At 40.8% G+C, this 26,858-nt stretch overlaps 1 protein-coding gene across 1 annotated transcript in view; it reads right to left on the reverse strand.

Annotated features, from left to right (window-relative positions):
- Positions 1-26,858, reverse strand: part of sntg2 (syntrophin, gamma 2) — a 74,862-nt gene that overhangs the window by 16,796 nt on the left and 31,208 nt on the right. The window contains exons 9-14 of the mRNA XM_068718038.1: positions 17,486-17,610; positions 11,054-11,183; positions 9,145-9,183; positions 8,390-8,506; positions 3,048-3,119; positions 2,487-2,696 (exon numbers count right to left, since the gene is read on the reverse strand). Coding sequence (XP_068574139.1) covers positions 2,487-2,696; positions 3,048-3,119; positions 8,390-8,506; positions 9,145-9,183; positions 11,054-11,183; positions 17,486-17,610 — 693 coding nt within the window. The remainder of the gene's footprint in view (positions 1-2,486; positions 2,697-3,047; positions 3,120-8,389; positions 8,507-9,144; positions 9,184-11,053; positions 11,184-17,485; positions 17,611-26,858) is intronic.

The raw sequence follows: 26,858 nt of genomic DNA on the forward strand, positions 1-26,858 counted from the left end.
TTTCTTAATAAGACGTTTTTAAGCCGCACAGAATGTGTCAACAGATTAAACTTTTTCCTCACGTGGAATCACTTCTTTCTGATGAAGCATTCAAATTGAGAGGAAGGGAAGTACCGATTAGAACAATATCTATTTTACACTGACTGTGGTTAACTAGAGTGTAAGCAACACAATCATTCATAAGCAATCTTGGTAACCTTTTCCATTAAGCCCATGTCTGTAATGCATTGTAAACATAATGCATAATTAGCTGCTAATAGCATTGTATAATCATAGTTAAAAGCACTCAGATACTCATGTTCCTTTATAACATTAATCATAACACATTATGCATGTATTATAATGCACTATGATTCTTGTCTGTGAGTGACCTATAATTATGAAGCATGATGATACTTGAACTTATGAGTCATTATACAATTATTTATAATGTGTTATGATTATTGATATTTATGAGTGCTTGTATATATAAGTAATGAGTGCTACAAGCAGATTATTATAGTTTAGGTATTTTTATAATTATACACATGGGCGCCATAGAAAGTTAATTGTTGGTTATTAAGCTGCATATTTCTTTTCTTTAATACCTAATCTGCATATTATCATCAACTTTGTATAAATCCTCAGACATCAGAAACTGGATGCACACTGAATATATATTGTTTTCCATTATGTTTACTAACATACTGTCCAGGCTTTTGTTTTCTGTTATTTACCAAAGAGTCAAATTGTTTGCATACAATAGACATACACAAAGTGTACTCTTGCTCAAAGATGCAATTCATAATTGTATTTGACAGATTTGGTCTATTTCTGTCGACATGGACTAAAGGCCAACACATGTCGGTTGCATCACAGAGCTTTGCATCAACTAATGTCATATCGTAGAAGTAGTCAAGTCACAGCACAGGGGTGAGCCAGGAGCAGTATATACAAATAATTGTTATGGATGAGTAAGTACAGAGGGTCGATATCTGCAAAAAAAACAAAAAACGCCGCAGGTGTGACCAAAGCCTGATCAATAAACCGACGATCTGTCTCTACGTTTGAATATCTAAAATATCTGTCTGTCTCTCAGTGGCACACACACACACACACACACACACACACACACACACACACACACACACACACACACACACACACACACACACACACACACACACACACACACACACACACCAAATGCTCTGGTAGATATACAAGAGTCTGAAGAAACATTCGGTGCAAAACAAACAGGATTCTGCTCCTACATCAGCTGACCCATCATGTTCAAGTATTTGGCCCTGATCCACAATAGTAGCCTGGTGTGGATCAGGGTTTTTTCGCATTGAGTGAATCCACTTTAAATATGAAGTGCAGCTCGCACCATCCATCATCACACACACACACACACACACACACACACACACACACACACACACACACACACACACACACACACACACACACACACACACACACAGGTAACATCTGCCCTCTGATGAAACACAGCAGCTGACCATAATAGCAACGGTGAAACACCAGTGGCTGAATAAAAAAGACAAACTTCCCACTAAAGTGTTTCACTATTGAAATATTAAAAACACTGCGCCGAGAATTCAGACAACATCGGTGTTCAATCCACAAAGAACAGGTTCTCCCAAAATTCATCAAATGGTTAAACTATTGACTGTTACAAGTTCCCTTAAGTAACGTTCAACAGGATAACCATCCAGTACACAGAAGTGACCTGTGGGTGTTTCTACTCCCATGAGAAAAATGTGTGTCTAGTTTTACAATAGCATTGAAAAAGCATCTTTAGAAGACAAGCTAATGCTATTTCCCCACTACGAGCGACACAAAGCAACATACCGGTCGAGCTTGGCCAGCTACATTGTCCCTGAAACACCATAGAAGTGTTGCTCAAGCGCTGGCCGACGAGGTAATGCCGTTAAATGCCACTAAACACTGGCTAACGTCATTTTCTTTAAGACGGTACGAAGCAGGGTGAAACAAAAACCATACGATCGGCCGACGCCTCACCGGAGAGCTGAAAAGCCGCATCAGCTGTAACCGTTTAAAAGAAACGGAAAGTGGCGGCCATTAAATAGCTATTGGGGCACGCTCAAATATACAACTCACTAACTAAGAGGGAGAGCGACCTCTGTGTATTACTCCATTACATCTTCACACAGCAAATAGTTGTTTCATATTATATTAAAGCTCTGAATAATGTTCAAAAAAGCACCTTTAAAGCACTTACTGCCGTGATCTTAAATTCAACAAACATCAAAGGCTTCATGTCACAATTTGAGGTTGTTAAAATGTGTTCTGAGAGGGTCTCCTGCTTTGAGAACTCCTTTAATCCAAGTAGTATTCAGCACATTTAAAAAAAAAAATACCTAAAAACAGGTCAGCTCTTAAGGTGAGCAAAAAAAAAAAATATATATATATATATATATATATATATATATATATATATATATATAAATCGAAATACTGACCCGTATTCGCTGCACCTCCAAGAAGACAGCTCTTTGGAAGGACTTCTCCCAGATAGCCAGGTCCGTAGCCAGCTCTACCCTGAAGGTGTGGCTCTGGCCGTGGCCGACCAGAATACTGAAGCAGAGGGACTCGTTGTCCTGCTGCTCAGGCGAATGCTCCAGCCCCAAGTAGAGCCTCGCCTGGAGCCAGCAATCCTCTGCCATCCACAGCTGTAACACGAAATATTAATTATTACAAGCTGGGGGAAATTATTTCGCCGTCCACTTCACTTCTTTTTTTTTTTTTTTTTATTATGTGCAATTAAATTCAATAGGAGGAATGAAGGGTTCATTTCCTTAATTCACAGGTTAAACAAAGAACTTTCACAGTGTAGATTTTCCTGGTTCGCCTAACAGGAATATCAGCTCAGGTCAAGAGAGCCCTGTTCAGTAGGCTCCCTGAAACACTATTCCACCTGATAAAGAGAGAAAAGGCAGCCATCTACACTGAAGGTGAAAGCTGCAGTGATCAAATTTTTAACACCTCTGATGCACATCACAGAACCCCTGCTCTTAACTTACCTTGTGAACCTTGAAAAGAACCTCATAGAGGTTATATGTTGTTTCAGCTTGTCCCCAGTCAGCGGCACTGATCTACGAAATAAAACATGAAGGAACGTGAGATGAGGAGGCAGCGTATCGAAAAACAAGTCAGGGTTTTTTTGGCGCTTGTTTGCAGCGCCTCCTTATCCAAATACTTATTGCAAATGAAGTGTGTGTGTGTGTGTGTGTGTGTGTGTGTGTGTGTGTGTGTGTGTGTGTGTGTGTGAGAGAGTGAGTTTGACTGATATACACAATTTTATTTGTATATAATTGAATCATTACATTTTGATACCATAACACGGTTGCTATGATTTAGTTTTTATTATTCTATAAAATTCGAATTATATTTTAATAAAACAACTAAGATCACTGTGCGATGGAGGGTCTACCGTAGGAGCTGAACACACAACCGCCCAGAGAATGGTGGAATGGGCAGAAGTAGACGCGATACAAAAACGGGTCCCGACGCTGGTTCAATGCGCATCACACCACGTTCCATTCATCTGGTGTATTAAATGGCTGTTTCCTCACTGCGCTGCATCTTTTTATAAACTGGAGGTCCTCCACTCATAGAACTGAAGCTACATCTAGTAACCACAGTTCTCTTTTTGCAATTTTGTTTTGTTTTGCTGTTTTTTTGAAGAACATTAACAGATGTTTTTCCAACTTCATTGTCGCCGATGTTGCGATAATTAGAACGATTGAGATACTGACGTTCCACAGTGGGAAAAGCACATAGGTGTAGATAATAAAATCGATGGCTGAATTCCATTTAGCTGCTCCGGTTTCAGCCTCCTGGTATTGTGCATGCCGGTTTCACCGTCACACCGTCAGTACTTTACCGAGACACTCGAACAGAACGATGATATTGTTGATGTTCCGTTTTTCGTAACACTTTGACTTAAGTCAAAATGTCTATGAGCTTTGAGGCAAAGTCCATATCTAAGTTGAGTGTCTGCAGCCAGTTCCGACATGGCTGTAACACCAGCAGGACAAGAGGGACTGAATTTCTTTTAGACAGCAGAGATAACAAGATAAAACGTTGGAAAAATGACCATAGAAGACATCATTATATCGTGAATATCAAGTTACAAAGATGTATAATTACTGTACATTAACTTCCATCCTAATCAAGAGCCGTAGTAGATACTCATATTGTAGAGCGTCCTGAAATTACAGCCAATTGTGTAGAATCACGGTACGAAAGGTACCCTTCAAAAACTCTGCTCTTGAGCAGGGTCACAGACTCGGATGAGATCCTCATCCCGTTGTCGTGTGAAGGAGTAATTTGAGTGGTGCTTAAAATACATCTAGGCTGAAATGAATGACTACGCTAAAGGTTTGCAGCGTGCTGACACTGAGCACATTCTATTTTGACACAGCACGCGACCGGCAGGAGGCTTCTGATTTTCCAGGGGGCGCGTTTCATTAAAGCGCATGCGCTAATGCTAGCCTGCTCCATATTCAGGTCCTCTCTACCTCAGGGATACCGGCTGCTGCCCACATTTCAACAAAAAGCCGGCGGACAGGTGTTGCATTTCACAACCAACCGGCTGCATAATGCTTTCAGTTCACGCAACCGTGATTTTTGACGACTGTACGATACGCCCGCTGCGTTTAGGCCTAATGCAATCTGCTTGAATTACGTCTGGTGACTTCTCTCACCGAGGGCTCGTCAGCATGATCGCCTGGTCCCGTTTGATTGGTCTGTAGTCGAGTAAAAGAAATGCTCGACATTCGGACGGACTTTACTGCTTGCGCTCACCTGCTCCCATCAGGCTTTAGTCGGTTATGGCACGAAAAAGTACCGACTTCACCGACTTAAAACTACTGCATCGGAAAAAAAGAATCTTATTGAGCCTGTGGAAGGAAGAGACATTTCCTGCTGCATTAAGACAACTAGTGTACCATATATGGTCCACTAAGGCTTTCCCTTTATGATAAGTGTCTTTGCAGAGATGGTTTAAACTAGCGATTTTAATTTAAAGCAGAAACACTTACAACCAACTAGGCACAGAACATTGATAACTGAAGTCTCTAGAGAGAGGCATGACTCACAGTGCTGTTGAAAAATCTGTAACATTGATGGGTTTTGCCTTTGCTGTGGCGATGCCCCTAGCAGAACGAAAGACAGTCTGCCTCCACACAGGCCTGTTTGATGGTATCAACAAGCTCGGTTTGAGTGTCTGTGCTTGAACGAGGCCAGACTCTCGTCTCTGCCTTGGAAACAAACCGCTGGAGTTTCCCTCTCTTATCTTACACGCAGACAAGAAATGTAGAGAGAGAATCGACGATACGCGGCGTACAGACAGCCGTCTTATTCTACACGGTTGCTCTGTGAACCAGCGTCGGAGGCTTGGGCACACCGGAGAATACAGAACTGCAGATGCGACGCGTTGGTTCACAGCGGGCACATAACCCATGTTCACCGATACATTACTCGTGGACGCGAGAGTTGCGTCTGGCATCCGCGTTGTCCTGGCGGGATGAGGCCGGTGTCAGGTCACGGTGTAGCAGAATTGTCCGGCGGAGCAACTGGCCGACCGTCTTACCTCTCGTGTCATAGAACTCTGCTTTCTCGCCGAGAGTGAAACAAGATCCAACACCACTCTTAATGTTTGTACGGTAAATATGAAGCCACAGCCAGCAGCTTAGATTAGCTTAGTATAAAGATTATGTGCCGGACATTTCTTGAGTACACACTGGAGAGCTTCTTCGCCCTGTTGTCACCATGAGATTACCGGGAAACCACCGCAGACTTGAAGTTACTTTGCCCAGTTTTGCCAAGCCAAGTTATTCATGCGCAAGCGGTCGCTTCATGTTAAACAGTACAATAACTAGAGTGGTATTGGTTCCGTTATATAACCTTCAGCAAGAAAGCAAATGACAATATTTTACTAAATGTCTTAATATCCCCTTAAAAGACGTAAACTATCCAGATTAGTCTCTCATAAAGACTGGAGATGGTTCTAATCCCACCTGATGAGGGTCGTGAATTTTCAGTTTGTTGTCAGATGGGATCGGTCAATACTACTCGGGACTACAAACAGAAACCAGAACGCTTCCGATGCCAAAATCTCTTTGCTGCAGATTCTGCATTCATGTGCGCATTACACTGGAAGCAGCATCATATCCTCCCAGATACTGCATTTCAGCTATCAGGCCATCCATTGTCACTGTCACACGGTGAAAGACAAGCTCCTCAAAATATCAGTTTTTAGAACCAAAAAGAGTGCTTGGGAAACCTTTGAAACAGAGATGGCGAGCCACAACAGCTTGTCAAACAGAGTTAAAGTATGATGAAAGCTCTCCCACAGGAGGAAGGACAGACCAACACAGACTGAACAAATCATAATGTGCACAACACATCACAGCGTCCAGAGAGTAAACATGATTAACCTGCGGACACACTTGCCAAATGAAGTAAGAAGATGAAAGAGGCACATTTTGGACTATAATGGTTTTTACACTAATGGGGGAACAGTGCTTATGTCATATCACAAAGACAACACGGCACAAAAGGCCACCTTTCCTTTTGTTCAGCAGCCCCGGCAGTCGGGCGGAAACATTTTAAAGTGATACTACACCTGCATTAAACATCATCTGTTGGCCAGCGCCCACTTTTGGATTTCTCTCAGACCACTTGTAGTTGGGAAACACTTTCTATTTTATACGGGGGAAGTTTTGGTTTCATTGCACATTTGATCCGCTCATTCCATTCTCACAATGCAGAGGAGATTTAATTTAGGTAGCATACTGTGTTCTCAGGGGTTTGATGTCAAGCTAACCCTAAAAAAGATTTAATTAAAGTTGGCGTCAGTGGAGAATATTAAGTATCTCGTTGTGCAAAACCTGCAGCCTCAGAGGCTTTTCCATCCCTGCCAAGAGGTACACATATTGAGGTCCAAACTATGAATATGTTTTTGAATAATAGTCAAATGTTAAGACACTGAATATCAGATATACTGTACAATATTGTGCATCATAGGCAGTAGTCTTAAAATATACATACTGGCAATAGCATGCAAAGACTCATTACATAAACATTAAATGTTTTATACATGTGTTGTAATCACATTTAATTATGAAGGCGATAAAGCCTTTGAGGGCATTAACTGCCGTGATTGTGAAAGTACTTTGATGATGAGCAGCATCTTGCACCAGTGGGGAACATCCTGCTGAATTTCAGCAAGGACAGAATGCATAACGCAACCAAGAAGACAGTGGCTGAAACTATCGGTGAGATGTTACATAAAAAAAATGACTTTTAGCAATATTATCTACAGCTGCATGTTGTGTATGGATGACACTGCTAAACTAAGGAACACCGGATCAGCTAATACTACGGATTAATACACCTTAGACCAGATTATGGAATGAAATCAGTCAGTATAGATTATAGCTGGAATTGAAACCTGCAATTTACTAGTGCTGTTTAATACTTCAGACGTGGTTAGAAGTTTTGTTTAAAATATTCCTAGAGTCACAAATATTGGCTATTTAGCTCAATGTATCTTTAGTGCAACTAATCGCGACACAAACCATACCGAAAAACATGGCATCCATATATCCAAATGATAGATTTATAGTTTTGATGTGGCTGTTTTCTTGTTACTATGGTCTTGCTAAAACTGAGCTAAGTAAGCTATAACATACAGCAAATGCTAACAAAATAACGGTGTAATTTTGAGCGGCTTGCAGAGTTTTGAATTTTGCGTAAATTAGTAGTTTAATAAAGAAAGAAAAAAGAGATTTAGATTGTCTGGACGCAGTAGCAGGGATTAGAATTGTACCTTTAATTGTTGGGAGCATGTGGCCAGGTGTTACACATTTCACCTTTTACTAGTTCAGTGTATCAAATGTGATACGTGTTGACAGCTCTACTTACCATCACGTTGTAAAAATGAAAACAATAGTGCATAATCATGTATATAATCCCTGTTCCACTGACACAACAGTCAGCCATGATCACAACAAATATAAATTCAGCACCAATTCCTGCTTGCCTGTCTTCTCTTATTCAATTATAACTGAAGCATACAGTATTTTACAGATGCAGCCAACTTGTTTCAAAAAACACGCACTAGGGGACGGTAACAGATCAGTGAGCAGCAGCATGAAATGTGACAAAAAAAAAGCCCAGAACACATTCCTATGCTGAGCTGAATCAACAGTATTAATCGTTTGCACATGTGTGAGTGTAAGTTCTGTGATAACCTTGAGATATTTTGGACAAAACCCATTTTGAAATTAGCTTTAAATCAGATCTGAATGAATGAAGTAAAGTTTTTCCGAATCGGGAAAATTATGAAAGTTATTACCGGGGGGCTTCTGAAGATATAAAAATATGGTCCTCTCAGTGCCAGGAACTTGAACGCTGAAGCTCTACCAGCGGCGCTGCCCTCGGGGCTTTCACACGCCCAGCCCATGTGAACAATCTGCGGAGATGTAGAGGATGACATTTACACAAGTTTACTCTTGTAAATAGCATGAATTGTAGAAGAAATATGCACAATAGACATCTATACTTGCTCAATAAACAAAACCAGAATAGCTAAATGTGCTTTGAGTTATAGAACTGCAATGATTCATCTTTGACGGGATACATTTGAAAAGACACTGTACAGTGGTGCTGCAGTCTCAGCTGCAAAGCAAAAATGTACCTTTTATCTACCTCAGATTGACTTGGGATGTTCCTCTGCTCTCCTCTAAGCAGCATTTCTGTACTGTGCTGCTTCATCTGCTACACTCCATCTACACTGGATCTTGTGATGAATAATGCACATCAATTTTTACATGCTGGTCTTGACTCCTTCCGGACCATCTGCTGACTGAAGTGTTCCAAAATGTTTCCAAGCTCTCTATTTGGCCTCTGGATAAATCTAGAGGTGCCAGGACAGCTGCAGCTGTATGCAGATGATACCATTCCGTCCACCTGTACACTGTAACATTTTCCTGCAAAGAAGGCTGCGAGTGAACAGCAGGAGGAGGGATGTCCTGTTGTGCTGCAGTTACGTATCGGGTTTCAAAAAAATCAGTTGGACTGGTGTGTCGAGTTAGGCCGCTGTCAGCTCACCTGATCATCTGAAGAGCAGTATTTGTTGACGATCTTTATCTGTGAGAGAAATGAAAGCAGTGATTACGAAAAGCTATTTTATATATTATTATATAAAGGGATCCTGACCACCTAAAACACAAGGGAATGGAATTGTTGAGATAACACACACAATTTACATATTTTTACTGCTCCTTGACAATCTGCAGCTCTAAAGCAACAAAACAAATACAGACATAACAATTTGCAACAGTCATACCTGTATATATATTCTATATATGCTCACCATTTGGGGCAACTTGCATGCTTTTTTTTAACTAGAATTATTTCCCCCAGTTTCATTCACGAGAGCTCAAGATAATGGCCAATATTAATTCTTGCAAATGTTATGATTCGTTCAATCTCAAGTTTCAACATTTAGGTGACCTAATAACATTTTGAGATTAGGTGCATAGAATTACCTAGTAAAGTGTGCTAATTCTATTCACACAGTAATAGCTGTGTAGATTTTCTCACTAATCATCTCACAATAAGTGGTAAACACAGGGCTAAACACATAGACAATGCATAAATAGTATGCATAAATGTTTATGAATAGAAGCTCTTTCATTCTTCATTTGAAGGTTCACAGTCAACAGAAAGAGGAATGTAAAAAATGTAATGTGAAAACCACCGTGAGGCTCCAAGGAAGTATAAAGTTAGCTTCAGAAAGATTGTTTACCTCTTCCAAAGTGCATCTTGGAGGTGATGATGATTAAAAAAAATATTGCAAACCAGTACAAAACATTTCCAGACTGAACGGACCCCTGCTGTGTCAGCATATCGCACTCAGCATGGGGACGGCTCCTGTCTCGTCTCACCTCCGTTGCATAGCGAAGGTAAATTGTCACTTGAAGTCCTAATGTAATTAGGCACCAACAAGCTCCCCGATTCTCCCTGCTTTAGTCTCTCTGAAAGAACATCAAACGGCATCGAGTAGTCCTCCACCCTGCCAGATGACAGTCATCCTCAAACACACGAGGGACCCCACGGGTGTCTCAGAGTCTATTTAAAGGTTGTAGGTCATTAAAACAAAAGTTCCGCTCTCTCCCAAAGCGGGCACACAATTACATACTGATTGGCCATTTAGCAATCACACTCCACGCCCGCAATTAGGTGATGCAGGCATGAATTAATCAAACTTTTTTTTTTTTTTTTTTTTTTTTTTTTTAAAGGCAGCTGTGCGATCGACGGCGTACAGTACGTCTGCATCCTCAACAAAAATGCGTCACATCATCAGCGTGATAATCAAAGTGAAATAGGAGGAAATGAGAGAGAGAGAGAGCGAGAGAGAGAGAGAGAGAGAGAGAGAGAGAGAGAGAGAGAGAGAGAGAGAGAGAGAGAGAGCAGCGCACATGCCGAATGACTACTTTGCAGTCATTAATTAGGTACGAGAGAAGCTCTTTTTGTGTCAGCAGGGTTAGGTGCCACTGTGACTCAATGAGTGCTCGTCAGGAAGGGTCTATCAAAACCATGCTAGCGCTGCTGTCGCTTATGTGGCTGTGAGAAATCAAAAAGGGGTAAATACATGTGGCAACTGTGGGCAAAACATATTTATTACATGCGTCTACGTTTGCTTTATTAAGATGGTGTTATGGACTGAAACAAACCGACACAAGTGGATAATAGGAAAAAAAACTCACTATCTGAATTTTTTTTAATTGTATAAACAAATAATTGGGTCATTGTGATTACTTAAAACGACCACACAAATTCAATCAAAATGATATATTATATCAGCTTCTTTAAGAACACAGTAATTACACTAAAATGATTACAAATATGTGAGAATCACAGTATTTATATTTTTTTTCCCCCTTTTCTCCTTCAATGTCAATAAAGACCTGCGAGACGATCAAGGCAAGTCTCTAATGTTTAGATGTGGACTTACGTTCTCCTGTGTCAAGTCATTGATATTTGTAGATATTGCTTGGAGCCAGTCGGTGCTTTCTGCAGCAGTGCAAAATTGAAGAATATTGGCGCTGGCTCCATCCAAGGCGAAGACTTCAAAACAGTTGGACCTGGAGGAGAGAAGAGGTCAAGATTAGACGGGCGCGGTGAAGATTGAAAGACACACAAGTGAAGCTCGAGCTGCTCGTTACTTCTGTCAACTTACTTGAGGCGGTAAGACTTGGGCTGCATTACGCGCAGCAAAACTTCTTACATGAGCTTGATGGGCTTTTGACAACTAGTTATAAAAACGTCTTCACAACCGATGCTCTGGAGAGGCACTTGATGAGTCCTTAAAGTCCTGAGAATGATCTGATCACAACCTTTCTGTGTAAGATTTAATGTCCCTATAAGAATAAAGTATGACACAGTGTGGGGGGAGCCCTTCAATACACTGTAAAGTTGTAGCTGAAGTCAAAAAGGAATAGTTCAGCATTTTGGGAAGATACACATTTGTTTTTGGCATCATTGGGGGACATAGTTTGGGATTCTGTCATCTCCGTGACGCGCCTCAAGTTTAAGGGCGTGTGCTTTTCCGACACACAATTGGATTTCTCAGAAGATGGGGCGTCGATGAGGACGTCTGAAGAGAGAGATCGCACTCATCAGCAAAATGTGATATTTTCTGACATTTCATTTCCGTGCATTTTTTATGCTGCTGATAGATTTGGCCTCAGAGACAGTCGTCGCTTAACACGGTAGCACTTTTTTATGTGATGGTTAAGCGATCCCATTCGTCGGAGTGGAGACTTTGCAACATCAGGGGGGAATGCGTAAAGGCTCGAAGGAATGTTGAACATTGGGTAGTGCACATGTTGTGGAGGTACGTGAGGTGAAGGCTGATAAACAGAAACAATAGAAGGAACCGAAAGCACAGTATGAGGGCGGAAATTGTCTAAGACAGCTCCTTAACCAAACAGTTCTCTCACACACGCACGCGCGCGCGCGCACACACACACACACACACACACACACACACACACACACACACACACACACACACACACACACACACACACACACACACACACACACACACACACACACACACACACACACACACACACACACACACACACACACACACACACACACACCAGCTCCTCAAGGTTGGATGTTACAAAGTCAGCATTCCTAACAAATCCTCTGGTGAGCATGACTTTCACACTGTATCTACAATCGGCTTGTTAAAATCGTATGTTCCGCTGGCTGTGTACTGACCCAGTGGCTCTCCAGGGGTGATTTGCACCGGACTTAAATTCTTCTTTTTTTTTTTTATTAAATAATGGAGCAAATTATTTCTTTTTTTTTTATATTATTATGGCTGTAAACCATCACTGACAGATGTTCGGAATTCTTTTTTTCGATGATTTGTCTTGCAAAGCATCTCTCTTCTTCTCTTTTTTTTTGAGAACTGCAGAGATAAAGTGAGCAACTGATGAAATGACATTAGACAGTATCTACAGTGCATCAGTTAGATCCCTTTCAATTAATGCAAACCCTTTGAGGCCATGCAGTAATGGGGATGAGGGTGGAATGCAAGAAGGGATGAGAGTGCAGTGAATGAAGAGCTCCAAAGGCAGAGATTAATCAAAGTGACAGACAGATGGCTGATCAATGTCATGAGAACACAACCAGCCCTGTCACCTCCAGTGAGCACAACTGAAATCAGATTTGATCTACGGGGGAGCGAGATTCATTCTTACATTTGCACCGCTCCCAACGGCACAAACTATTGTGCCTCACCTGCTGACTAGGCAGTAATAAACCCGTTGAGATGGACCAGCGTCGTATCACTTGGTCGACATGCATGAAAAATATATGAGGGGTGGGGATCCAGCTGTTGGTTATAACGGCAATGAGATGGAAAATGTGCCATGTTTACTGATTAGTGATGCAGGGAAATAAAGAAAGCTTAGGGGCAATTAGTTTTTACCATAATTAAAGACTTGGCTTTTGAATCAATGACACTGATCAAACTAGTAACACACAGCTGAAATAAAGACAGGACTGGATCATAAAAGTCTAACATATTCTTTTCATTAATTCCAATATAACTGATGGCTAAATATATGCAAACGGCTGCACGCTTTTATTCTATTCATTTGCAGGTTTCTATACCCTTTTACCTATGTCAGTTTGGACAGCTCAAACAAAAAGCTGAGAGTACCTCACTGTCAGTGTCTGGTCTGACAACTCAGTGTTGCCTGGAGAATCGGTGAAAAGGAAGGAAACAACTCTCTGCGTTTTCACTGTCAGCGAGTCATGTGGCCTTGTTTTCAGACTCCTTTTTTTTTATACATGAGCAAAAATCAATTCCCCAGTAAATTGTGTAATTGAGAGAAAAAACATTGAGAAAAACTATTTGTCATCCCACCCGGGGACCATATGTACGAGCAAGGACCACTAGATCATTGTATGAGGTTACAGATACAATAACAACACGGTCTGCAGAGTCCACATTAGCTGAGTCAACAACACATTCCCAGCAACACTTATGGCAGCTCCTCATGGCTGACCCTGGAACTGGGAGTTGCAATAGCGATCACAACTTCAATGAGGGGTGGCTAATGATTGGTGGCTACTTTAAGGAAACGTGCAGCACATTTAAACGCAGCTGAAACGTGAAAGGCTTAATGACATGAAGTGGAAAAGCTTAACAGATTATATTATATATTACATTTAGATATCTATTTAAAAAGTAGGTCCAGGAGGCTGTGTGACACAGTGACTAGCAGGGCTAGTTAGCTAGGCTAACTGCTGTAGCTGGAGAGCTAACTTGCCTGGTTAGCGTTAGCCTCTCTCTGTTCTGTTGACCTGATATTTTGTTCATCATTGCAAACTATTTTGTTCAGTAAAAAGTTATTGAGGAGGGAAAACATAGCTTTCCGAGCTCAGAAGTTTGCTAACGGTCAATTAGCCATAGCCATAGTCCATAGCGCACCAGTGTCTCCGTTAACCTCCCAGCCCGAAGCTATTCATGTGTCGAACTGGGAAGTTGAAATTATCCGCTGAGTTACATGCGTAACTTGACCAATCTTTTGGGGATCCATGACATCACATGATGGATCCATAAATGGCAACTCCACCATTCGGGCCACTCTGTAAAGTTTGCTACAAAGTTTGGAGCTTTTACTGGGGGCTTTCTCCTCACCCTCAAAGGTCAGCAATGTCAAGACAGCTTGCTATTTGGTCAAAGGTGCCAATTTGCTTGTGACCAAAGTTCAACATGGCACGTAAGAATCACGCAGGTTCACTTTGTCTCTGGGATGAACTGATTTTGCCTCTAAATTAACACTATTATAGTCTGGTGATAGCAGAACCTTTATAGAGAAATAACACCTAAATAAAAACCTGCTGTCCCTAATGTGAGACAACACATCGCAACATATATGTTCTATGATAAAATAGAAAGTAAGTAAGTAAGAAAGAAATAATTGAAGTTCCTTTGCTAGTCTGCTAACCGGGAAAATGTATGAAGGAGCACTTGACCTCACACTCGTGTCAAAAGGTCCAATGTTTGTACAGCAACTTTCAGATGTAGTCTGTAGCTGTGTTCTAATCAAGTTCAAACTGTTTTTTACGACACAGTATTTTGTATACGTCACTCATAAAATGACACATTTTAATCGTCGGATCATCACGGCACTATATTAAGAACAGAAAGGATTATCATAAATTATACAAACAAACAATAGGTCTCACCGCATTCCTCTGAGATCATCTTGTCAAAGATTCTCAGCTGTTGACCCCCGTTAAGTTCCACCCTGATCTGATCTGTATTTGTGCATCCTGATATACCCGTGTCGGCCATGTTTTGCAGAGCAAACTCTTGATATTGACGTGCTCGCTGCCTCCGGGGCTCCTTATTGACTGAACTCCATGCTATTCCAGATTCAGCACTGGGTTGTCAGGGTTTAGTGCGACTAAGCTCCAAATCTCATCAATACACTCCGTCAATATTTCAACTCTGCGGCAAAGCAGTCATTAAACTGTTGATTGGACTTAACATCTGGCAGAATTAGTATTACAGGATTGTTGCTTTATCCAAATAAAGCCTGGAGGCTAAGAGGAAGTCAGAGGTATGTGAGCAGTCCTCAGTCATGTGGACTGTGCTACAGATGAAACGCTGCCGTTCCATTTCATCCTTACTGACCGCCAGAGGCAGTGCTTTATCACTGTATGTCTTCAGTCCTTCACAGGGTCCTTCCTTTTCCATCTTCTTGCCCTTGCAGGTTACCTGCTGTGGTAGAGTCTGTTACTCTACCGTTTCCTATAGTGTAACTGTTTTTAGCAGCTAGCAGAGTGCTCTTGCTCAGGCTAACTTGGGGCTAATTTGACAGCTCGCTCAGCTCACGCTGTAGAGGCCGTATAGTCTCCTGGCTCAGAGTCAGCGGAGAGCTCTCACCCAGACCGACCTCAGCAGGCCGCCGCAACAGTGTTATTATGTTAATGACTCAACAGTACATCAGTCAATCAAAACACATTTTTCAAATGTGCCTTTATGGCTCCTTCAGATGTTTGTCTATTCATGATGATGGTTATTATAAGTGCCATTATAGCTACCGACGTAATTACTATCATTATCAATGATCCGACACGTGTTTGGCATCCTCCACCTCTATTCTTTTGTACCGTAAGGATTTTAGTACAAGTGTAACCACAGGTTTAAATGGCAGCTGCCTTAAAGCGGACAGATATGAAAAACAGTGTTGATCTGAAGTTGCTGTGCTGGAGCTGACTACAACCTTTCACCTGTAGGACATTTTCCTACAGTACAGACTCTACACTGTCTTTGTATCAGGATATGAAAAAATCTCTAGGAGGTATTTAGCCATCATTTTCTCTTTTGAGTGGTTTGACTGAGTCCGTGACCCTTGAAGTTCATGTGCAATGGAAAGCGCAAAAGACTTGCCACTGCTGATGCAGGAGCAACTGGCAGACACTGAGAAAGATTGCACGTTAAAAATGAAATTTGAAGACACAGCTTTGGACCAGGTTTAGATATCCCTGGAGAAGGAGTACTCGATATTTTTAATAAGTAGCGCCATTGCAGTTCTGCTGACCTGGTCCCTGACGTATGCGTGTGAACTGAGCTTTTCTCAAAGTACAGGGAGAACCGGCTGTGGACCGGGAGCTCAGTGACAGCTTCTCATCCATCCCTGCATGATGATTGTGTGCATCCTCAGGCTCAGGCTTCCCATTAACAGTAATCACATGTATGCATTTTATACCTCTCTCTCTTACTCTCACAACAACCACTTGTGTGTGTGTTGGCCATCGGAGGCATGTTCAGTGTTACTACATTATAAACAGGGGTGACTTGACATTTTTTGCATATTTCTAAAGGGTTCCGTGACTGGAAGAAAAAAAAAAAAAAAAAGGGTGAGAAACGCTTGGTACAGAGTATGGCGTTTTACCTTATCATGGGCCACTGACTGTGGCTTTAAATTGGATAATACCAACTGAGGTGTCCAATAAACAAGTTTAATAAACATTTCTAATTAACTCTGCAGAGCAGACTTCCATTGTTTGTTTATCATTATGTACCTGAATTGTGCAACTAGACACACACGAGAGAGCAGGAGACTTCTACTCAGCAGGAGTGCAAGAAATGATAAGGAAAACTGACTAAGGTGAATCATTTCTAATTTGAATAAAAGACAATTGGTAAAGGTTAAATTATACATTTCTTTAGGCTCAATATTTGCATACAACCATGCATTGTTACTCAGCCCATAAACAAATGGCTTCACTATTTAACTTTGAATATTAGTGTATTATTGAAACCAAACCAGCAATGTTATCCAAAAAAAATAAAATAAAAACTTCTCAGACTTTGATAATACCAATTTTGTAATTAGTGTCTGTCATGACTTTACCACACACAAATACGAACATGTAGGAGTGAGTTGGAATAACTGAATGTGGTTCAGCCTTGTATAGTAGCATGCTATACGATATCTGGAAGTAATGGTTGCCAAATGTTAGCAGCACCATCTGTAATTTCTGCAAAACAATCCACCTTTTCTTTGTCCCTCACCTTAGAAATAAAAAAACGTGCCGAATCGAAAAAAGCTTCGAAAAGAAAACAAGTGTGAGACTACTGTATGCATGGAAATCGATACAAAAAAAAAAAAAAGGACAGGCATAATAATCAAATGCATTAACAAGCTCACCCAGTGTTCTCACAGTCACACCTTTTGAGCCTGAGCCTCACAGCTGCAGTGACCTTTTAAGCTGTTTATGCCTGCGCATAGATATTGGCATTAACGTCCCCTCGCTTAAATGAAAAGTGCTTGCTAAGCCAACAACTGTGCTCAGTGAACTGTGTACCTTGGAGGTGAATTATATCATGCTGGATTACCCTTACCTTAATTGATCTGTGCCAGCTTTGTATCTGGAGACTCTGGCCATCAACAAGGGCAGGGAGACGGCATCCAGCCAGCGCTTCTCATACTTTGGCTCATTAGCTGAGGGCGAAGGGGGTGATGGAGCCTGCGTGGAATACATGAACAATGCCAATGAGCTTCCCGCTCCTTTTGATCACGGAGGATGTGGTCCGTAGGAAACACTCGCACCATTTACATGATCAAAGAATTTGTTTCTTGACCCGGATTAATCAGTAGTATGGAATGTAGCAGTAAGTAGACATCAAAATGACAGACTTTGACACTGAGAATGGCTTCAAGGGTAAAATCTGCACCTTCAATTTTGCCTAGTTAATGACCAGCTACTACCACACACACACACACACACACACACACACACACACACACACACACACACACACAGTCTTTTCACTGAGGGCTTGTCTCACCTGAGGTTGTAGAATCACTTTCCAATAAACATTACAAACAGCAGCACTAGTATTAGCAACGCCTAATTATCAAAAGTAGAACTTTTTTCTCTATTTTTTGCAATGACACAGACACCAGAGCAGTGAGAGCCAGACTATATGTTTTACAGCTATGCATACAACTGAACACATTTGTTGTAGATATTTGACCAACTGTGTTCAATTTCCCTCACCTCTTTATGACTGCTAAGGAAGCCCTGAGAAGCAAAGTGATTTATTTTTTTATTTTTTTGCGGGGAATGTTGGTTGAAAACAATCAAGTTTATCTCCTACGTACAAGACATCATCTCCGACAGAGGAGATATTATCTTATCTCACCATCTTGTAATGAAACGATCGCTCAAATACATCAACGGTTCCGATATCTTCTCCTTATAAGACGTACCCTACACACTTTGGTTTTGCTTCTATCTGCTGCTCCTAGCTTTCTTACATTGTGTATTATTGTCTCAAAACATTTTAAAGTTTCAATTTATGTTGAGGTATATGGGATTTAGTACCGTTTTTTTCTATTTTTCTCTGGCTACCAATAATGGAGAAATTTGAGGGCAAAAAAATGAATTGGTATTTTAAAAAAATGCTTCATGAAAATTACCAATGTTTAGTAATAAGTTCCAGCAGTACTGACAAAAGATGAGATTGTAAGCAATCAGAGTAATTCTGAATTGACAACCCTGTGCCGGGTTTTCACAATCAGCCTGCTGCCATTTCTCTATGTAAGGAAATGTTCATGCCTAAAAGTTTTTCATGGATAAAGTCTTAAAGTGTTTTGTAAAAGAAAAGGAAAAAAAAAATACTGTTTCCACGAGAGTTACAAAGATTACATTTTATTTATTTTTTTAAAGACGCTATGGACTCTGGCTCAGGTTATTAAAAAAATAAATGGTTTGATATTAAAGTTTATGCAAAAAAAGAAAAGAAAAGACGAGAAGAAAAACAAGGAAACAGGTGGAGTAAGAGGACAATGACCACTGATCTGTCAGCCCAAGATGAGTGCCTCTCCACAAGAGGATCATCCATTAGTGGGAGAAATGAGGGTGAAAATAATGACATCCAGCAAGGACTTTCACCCAGAGGTTATCTATTTCACAATTGTATTAGGGCTCTACCGAATAGTTTGAAGCTTCATTCATAACGTTGACATTCCAATTCTAGATCAACATGGCACAGCTTCTTTTTTTTACACATCTATATATTCTGCTATTTCTGTATGACTGCATATAAAAAATGAGGCTATATTTTTAGTATTATACTATGTGTAATATTAGATTTCGGTGGTGGCTGCATTGTTTCCGAGTGATCCAAAACATTTAGAATAACTCAGTCAACACGTGTTGAAAAAAAGATGAAGAGGTAATCATTTCTAAAATTCAAAACAGGATTTTATCTAATAGCAGCAACCTAACATCACCATAAATTACATTTACATAACAACATCAAATCATAATTTTTTTGTGTGTGATGGCATCATAAAATAAACATCAGAAGCTTCATTCATAAAACCTCAATTGAAGCTTCAAAATATATATTTTAATTAAAAAAAAAACAATCGAAGATGAAAGGGTAAATCAAATAAAAACAATTTTAAATATTGTTGTCCATTAAAGCATTTTTTAATTAATGCGGTTACAATGTGAGATGCATTTAGTAAAAGGTGCAAGATCTGAGATTGGGAGCATTTTGATTGCCTCTCAACGGCTCTCAACATGTCAACGTCAAGCCGGCCGCTCATAGCTAACGGCGCTAACAATGCAAACTATGGCGAAAGTAGTGACAGAGTCAACGGTGTTTACCTGAGGGTGGGTGCTACGCTTCCGCCACGACGCTGTCTGTCAGCGTGGCGTTATCCTCCGTTACTCCCGCATGAGAGCGCGGCAGAGCAGCGGCCCTGAGCTAACCAGTGTGGCACGCTCACGTGCACTAGCATGCACTAACATGCACTAAAAGCACGCGCAGCCTGAGACAACACGTACAAAGGGAGAGTGACTTCTCTGCTCAGGTGGAACATTATTCCACGATATCCTTGCATCGATAACAATCTGTATTAAATGCTGCTATACTAATGTTCAGAATGTTAAATACAGCTCATTTAAAAGGTGTGTGTGTGTGTGTGTGTGTGTGTGTGTGTGTGTGTGTGTGTGTGTGTGCGTATAAACATAAAAAGAACGGGTCGAGACATCATAATTTCCAAATTTGTTCGCAGAGTTAGAACAAATTCAGTTCATGAAATATTGATGAATCCCTGATTTGCGTGTAAAACGTTTACCTGTTTAAGCATAGATAGTTTGTGAATGAGGCCCGATGTCTCTTGACGTCTAGTGGAGTTATTAAAAGGCATGGTAGGGAAAAAAATACATTGTTTTTCTAAATTAATGGATTACATTAATCTTGGCAGCAGTTTGTCTCTGTGAGCCGTTAATGGATTTTTGAAAACAGTGTGAGCTTCTGACGAACACACAGGTGCATTCAGGCTTTTAAATGAGCATTAGAAAAAGATAAGATTGCAGCTAAATGTGTCTGGCTCCTCGCAATAACAAATGTGTTAATGTGGCATGGTTATGGGTACTTCCTGATGGTTGCGATACACATGGCGGCAGGCCAGACTTCAGAACGCACTTTACATCATTACACTATAACTATTATAGCTAACACTACTTTCCCTTCATTAGCAGTCTATTGCTCATATCACATTTGATAGGCCCCTCTGTGCTTGTAAACAGTGTCTCACATTCAAGTCATTTGTCCTAAAGTTGTCTTTTTGACAATAGCTGAAAGCCTGCATTTAACTGAAATAAATTAATGGGTAATTGCTGTATGAGAAGCCCTGAAGAAATAAGAGTTAGTGCAGAACTTTTCCGGGAGTTTCTTCCAGATCTGTGGTTGCATAAAAACTGAACGCTATTTCTCCATGTTTAATTTGAATCAGAAATGTGTTTTAGCCCTAACCTATTCAGGGATTTGTTAACCATCCGTAGAATTTAAAGTAAACTATTTGAGGAACAGGAAGCCAGTGTTACGATCTGAGCACTGCGGTGATGAGATCTACTTTCCTGGTCTTAGTGAGTCTCTAACAGCAGAGTTCTGAATCAGCTGCAGCGGTCTGATCTGAGGCCTGTAAAGACACGGTTACAGTAGTCTGTTGAGCTCACTGAGGATAAACAAATCCTGTAAAGACACAAGTCCTTTATATCTTGATATAATCTTAAAGTGGATGTAAAATGTAGGTCTGAGCACATGACTACACCAAGAGATCTGGCTTGAGTTGTGGTCTTTAAGCAACGTAGGAAGAGCACTGAATTTGAACTGTGCTTCTTTGGTCCAAAACCATTGTTCTATTGTTATTTTTGTTTAATTAGACTGTACACATAGAACATACGTGTTTCAAGTATTGATCCCTGTGGAACGCCATGTTTAAACTTGAAGAAAGATAGAGTATTATTTATAAAACACTTGTATACTGTGCACTGTTGTGTACCGTTACTCTGATATGAGCAGAACCAGGCAACCACCAGCCCCTTGAGACCAACGTTACATTCATGACTTCTATGACGTGTCGCGATCTACAGTGTCAAATCACTCAAATCTAACAATAGCAGGATAGACGTTAGATCAGAATCAATGGCAGTTAGTTGAGAAGTCCTTCGCTAGCCCGGTAGGTGCAGTTTCTGCTCTGTGGTTGGATCTGAACCGACTGAAACTCATCGAGAAGATTGCTATCTACGCTGCTAGCAACCGCTAACAGTTTAAACATGACGGCGAGATTTGAAATGGGTCTGTTTCCACGAGTAACCACGGGAACAATACCAGACCTCAGAGATTTATATATGATGCTGAAAAGACAGCTTTGAAGCAGACTAAATAGCTCTTTTTAAAGGTTGCTTAGAATGGAGTCTAGAGCACATGTGGTTGGTTTAGAACTTGTATCAACTTTAATAAAAAAGTGTGGTAGAGCATATTTATACTTGGCCAATCTTTTAATCTTAAGCAATTTGTATTACGACTTATATCAAAGTCAGAATTGTGGCTTTGCAGCATGGAACACCAGATTGTGTTTCAGATGCCTCTATAAAAATGTTCAAAATGTAAAAGTTTAATGAAACACCCTCTCAGAGTGATGGCAGTGCATCACAAAGCATCCATTCTAAAAGGTCCTGAAGCACAATATGTTGCAAAAAAGCTTTGATACCCGGAAGAGTGCCACTTAAATGCAAATCACACCGCACTTAATGAAGAACAGGTGCATTATAACATATTATCTAATGAGTTACAAGCTTAGGGATCAAATGAGTGAAGCTATAGCAGCATCAAACAGTGAATCATTCCTGCCGCTAAAGATGATCTGTCAGCGCAAAACCCCAAAACAACGGCACACCACCTGATGTAGCCCCTGTAGCATTACACACACACACACACACACACACACACACACACACACACACACACACACACACACACACACACACACACACACACACACACACACACACACACACACACACAGTGCAGGTAGATGTGTTCATCACAAAATAAACCAAATCATCTGCCTTCCCCTGCGTTCAAAATGGCTGAACATATTAGCAGAGCATTAAAACAGCCTTGGGGTGGAATAGTGAGAAGCGGCAAACTGCCTACCTTTGCAAAAATGTTGTTGCTGAAGTACATGTCGCCTCGCCAGTAATTACTACATTTCTGAAGAAATCATCAACCTTTGTTCCATTTATGTCAACCCAGAACAAAATGTATTAGTTAAGCCTCGAGTGGAGTCGGTGAGGTGGCAGGAAATTGAAAACTATCAGGCTGTCCGAGTGGATTACGCCGACGCGCTTCTACTGAGGAGCCGGAAAAACAGGAACTCAAGCCGCAGTGTTGCTCTTCACATCCTTCAAACACTCCACCACGAATACCGATACTTCAGTGGTGAACCATAATTATTTAAAAGCATGTAAATTCATAAATTGTCCAGCGTGCAATGGAAAAGGAAAATTATACGAGTCATTTCAATGTCGAGAGACACGACAAAGTTTGGTGAATTCTAATCTAACCTACAGAGGAGGAAGATGCTTCAGTCGTGTGAGCGTTCGGAGAGGAAAAAACATCAACCGTGACATTCTCTTGCATTGTAACAACAGTCACAGGGTCACTGCACTGTACTTTGACAAAGCAGCACTTTAAAAGGTAAATGCTAACATCAGCCGGCTAACATGCTCGCAATGCCAATGCCACCATGTAATTGTTTTTGATACCGAGGACGAACGATTGAAAGTCAGCGCTCAGATTCAATCACTGATGTTAAAAAAACCACAAACCAAGCCAGAAATCTAGGTGTAGTTATGGATTCAGACCTCAACCTGAACAGCCACATCAAGACCATCACAAAATCAGCCTACTATCACCTGAAGAACATATCAAGGATTAGAGGACTTATGTCTCAACTTGTCCATGCGTTTATCTTCAGTGGACTGGACTACAGTAACGGTGTGTTCACAGGTCTCTGTAAAAAGTCAACCAGAACGCTGCAGCTCGAGTCCTCACTAAGACCAAGAAAGTGGATCACATCACTCCAGTTCTGAGGTCTTTGCACTGGCTTCCTGTCCAACAAAGAGTTGACTTTAAGATCCTGCTGTTAGTTTATAAAGCACTGAATGGTTTAGGGGCCAAAATACATCTCTGATCTGCTGCTACCTCATGAACCATCCCGACCCCTTAGGTGGTCTGGGACCGGTCTACTTTCTGTTCCCAGAGTCAGAACTAAACATGGAGAAGCAGGGTTCAATTGTTCTGCTCCACATATCTGGAACAAAGTCCCAGAAAGCTGCAGGTCTGCAGAGACCCTCAGCTCCTTTAAATCCAGACTGAAGACTTTTCTGTTTGCTGCTGCCTTTGATTGAACCAGATTCAGATACTACTGTATTTTATTTCTTAAACTGCACTGCAACTTTTATTCAGGTTTTGGCTTTTTAGTGTTTTAATGACTGTTTTTAATGTTTCAATGAATGTCCTTAATTGTTTTTAAATCTCCTTTTCTTTTGCATTATGTTTTGATGCTTTTAATGGTTTTATGTGAAGCACTTTGAATTGCCTTGTTGTTGAAATGTGCTATACAAATAAACTTGCCTTACCTTACTATGTTGATTTTTTCTATCCTGAAGAGAAGTTTTAATATTGCCAGGTTGATTGTCATATTTGCAATATTTCACGATGATCTGGTAGAGGGCAAGCAATTTTTTTACAATAAACATGTGAACCAATGCCATTATCTTGTCTAATGTTGTAAATGGTTGTAAATTAGCTACTCCGACATAATGCGAGCTTGCGGTTGGCTAATGTTAGCCGTGAGCATGTCTGATGTTAAAATGAGCTCCTATTTTCACCGGTACCGGCACTCTCACCGGTGCCAGCAAACGCAAAGCAAGCAACCAACAACAACCAAGTAATGTAAGGTTTAATATAGTCTCTTTCATGCTGAGAAAATTGGGTGATAATCATATTTACAAGGTTAGCTGTACTATTAAATGTCATCTTTGCTGGTTGTGCTCAAACTAGTATAAATAAAAACGTCTCAGTTGCGTCTATCAAAAGGACATACAAGGGAAATTCTTCCAAACATCTTTCGTCATCTTTTCAGTTCAAGGAAAACCTTGTGTGGGTTCATTTTTTTTAGGATTCATGTTAACAATATTTCAAGCTGTGTGCCGACACCTCCTTTGAGGCTGTTGGGAGATTCCTACCTAACTTGCACTCGTCAGTGAAATGAATTCTAAGTGAACGCTGAGAGATGATGATGATGATGATGTCCTTGTTCGCCAGCAATGCAAAGTCATTTCACACGTGCTTTCATAAGGATACCAGAATCTACCTCAGAAGCTATACCTACCGTCATGTTAGTCTCGACAACATGCAAGAAATGGTCATCGACTCGACTAAGTCCCATACTCGGCTTTTCACGAGCGCTGGCTGCACTATAATTGAAAAGCATTATTCTGTCAGAGTTAGTGTAAAAAGGATCTCTGGCCATGTTTGAGGCCGTGATTGTTAGTAGTTTTGCATGTGATTTTCCAGTAAAAGTGCATTACATCATGGAAAGTTACTGTCTGTAAACCCCCTTAAACCCCTCCCCACTAACCCACTATCTCGCTCTAATCTGTCAAGGTTGGACTTCTAAGGTGATTTACAGAAAACTGTCTTCCACCACTACAAACGGTCCACTGTCAGCTGCAGGTGGGAATGCAAGGCAGACCTTTAAGGAGACAGTAATGAAAGACTGCGTGTCATGAGAGTTTGTAGCACAAGAAACCATGGATCCGTATTTAAATGTTCCTTTTAGCCTCATTAAAACAAATTATGAGGAAAATTGTATTTGGTTTTGTTTAATCTGGTCTTAGATTTGTATAATTCACACCGTTTGAAAATGTGATATATAAAGGAGGTCTGGTTTCTAGTGGTTAATTAGTGTAACATTGTTTCAATATATATGAATCAACTAAGAATTTAATCCCAGGCGTCTTTATAGATTTAAATCTGACATTTCAGCAATTAATAAAAAAAAACCTTGCGCTTTCAATTTGGTTTCAATGTCGGGCATCGATCCTGTTGTGCCGTCATGGTAGGCTTCATCCTCTTGGGGGCCATAAATGTGCGAAAGTTAACGACAATCAAACAACGACAGATGTTGAGCTATACTCAGTCTGGACCAAAGTGGAGGAAAAGCTACGAGATGAAACGTGTCGTAAAACTGTTCCCAAGCGAAGCTATTAACTATTAATATTTAGATTGCAGGTAAGTTCCTACGGGTAATTACTAAGAGAAACCTGTGAGAAAGAGCTCATTACACAACACGTTGTAAAGCTTTCTGCATGACAACATCACTCCATGAGGTAGAGTGGTGTTCTTTGCTGCCGTGCAGCATCGGAGGAGTCCTTTTGCGACGAGATATGGCAATTTATTTGTTGCTGTATCAACCGTCTCTGAACTTGCCTCCCCTATTTTGACTACTTTTCCAACATTTCCAGAATGAGTTTCAATACCTCCGCTCCACCATGGAGAAACTCAGCTGGGCTTGCAGCATCCAGCAATTTAATGTACAGCAATAGAGAGCGGTATGAGCATCAACAAAACAAGAAAAGAAAAAGCAATGCATTTTTTCTGTCACCCCGCTGTTCCCCTTGCGGCTGCGCTGCATTCGGGTTTATTGGCTCTGCTGTCAGTGGAGAAATTGCTGTCTCTTACTCGCTCTACCGTTTCTCCCCGTGTGTTTGTTGAGCCTTAATGAAAAAAAACCGGTGAAGAAGAAGAAGTCCTTCCTTCTGAGGACCTCAAATCAAAAGCATTTACCGCTAATGTTTCAGAAACATAAATTTGTGGTGACATTTGGCACAATAGTCCCAGGGATGCACGGAGCATCACTCATACCTCTTTATGAGTGCTGATATGTCTCTGGGTGATGAGTGTTTTTTGTGAATATTATCAAGGTTATGTAAAAAAAAAAAAAAATACATCCTCAACCACAGCCTTGGGCCTGGCAGGTGGCCTGCAACATTTGGGAAGGTGTTGCAGAGAAGAGTTGGCACGCGGCCGGTCTAACCATCAGCTCTAGCACAAGCAACCTTAATCAAAAGGAGCATTAAAGCTTCAGCAGCGATGCATTAAAGTCTCTCCGTTTGTTGAACTGCAAGTTAGCGAGCACTCAAACAATTTGGTTTTCTGCGTCTTATGAATGTAACAAGTAATTCTCATAACAAGTATCCTTTAAAAAAGGGACATTTAAAAGTTAAACACTCTGATGTCCACTAGCTAGTTGCTAACTATCTGGCTAACTGCGCTGGGCAGGTAGAGTAAAGTGGTGTTTCTCAGGACTTCTTGGGGGCGTGTCTTCCAAGCCCAGAGGTTC

This window comes from Cebidichthys violaceus, unplaced genomic scaffold (genome assembly GCF_023349555.1).
Source record: "Cebidichthys violaceus isolate CVI_PGR_0920_01 unplaced genomic scaffold, fCebVio1.0.p SCAF_22, whole genome shotgun sequence".
NCBI classification, from domain to species: Eukaryota; Metazoa; Chordata; class Actinopteri; order Perciformes; family Stichaeidae; genus Cebidichthys; species Cebidichthys violaceus.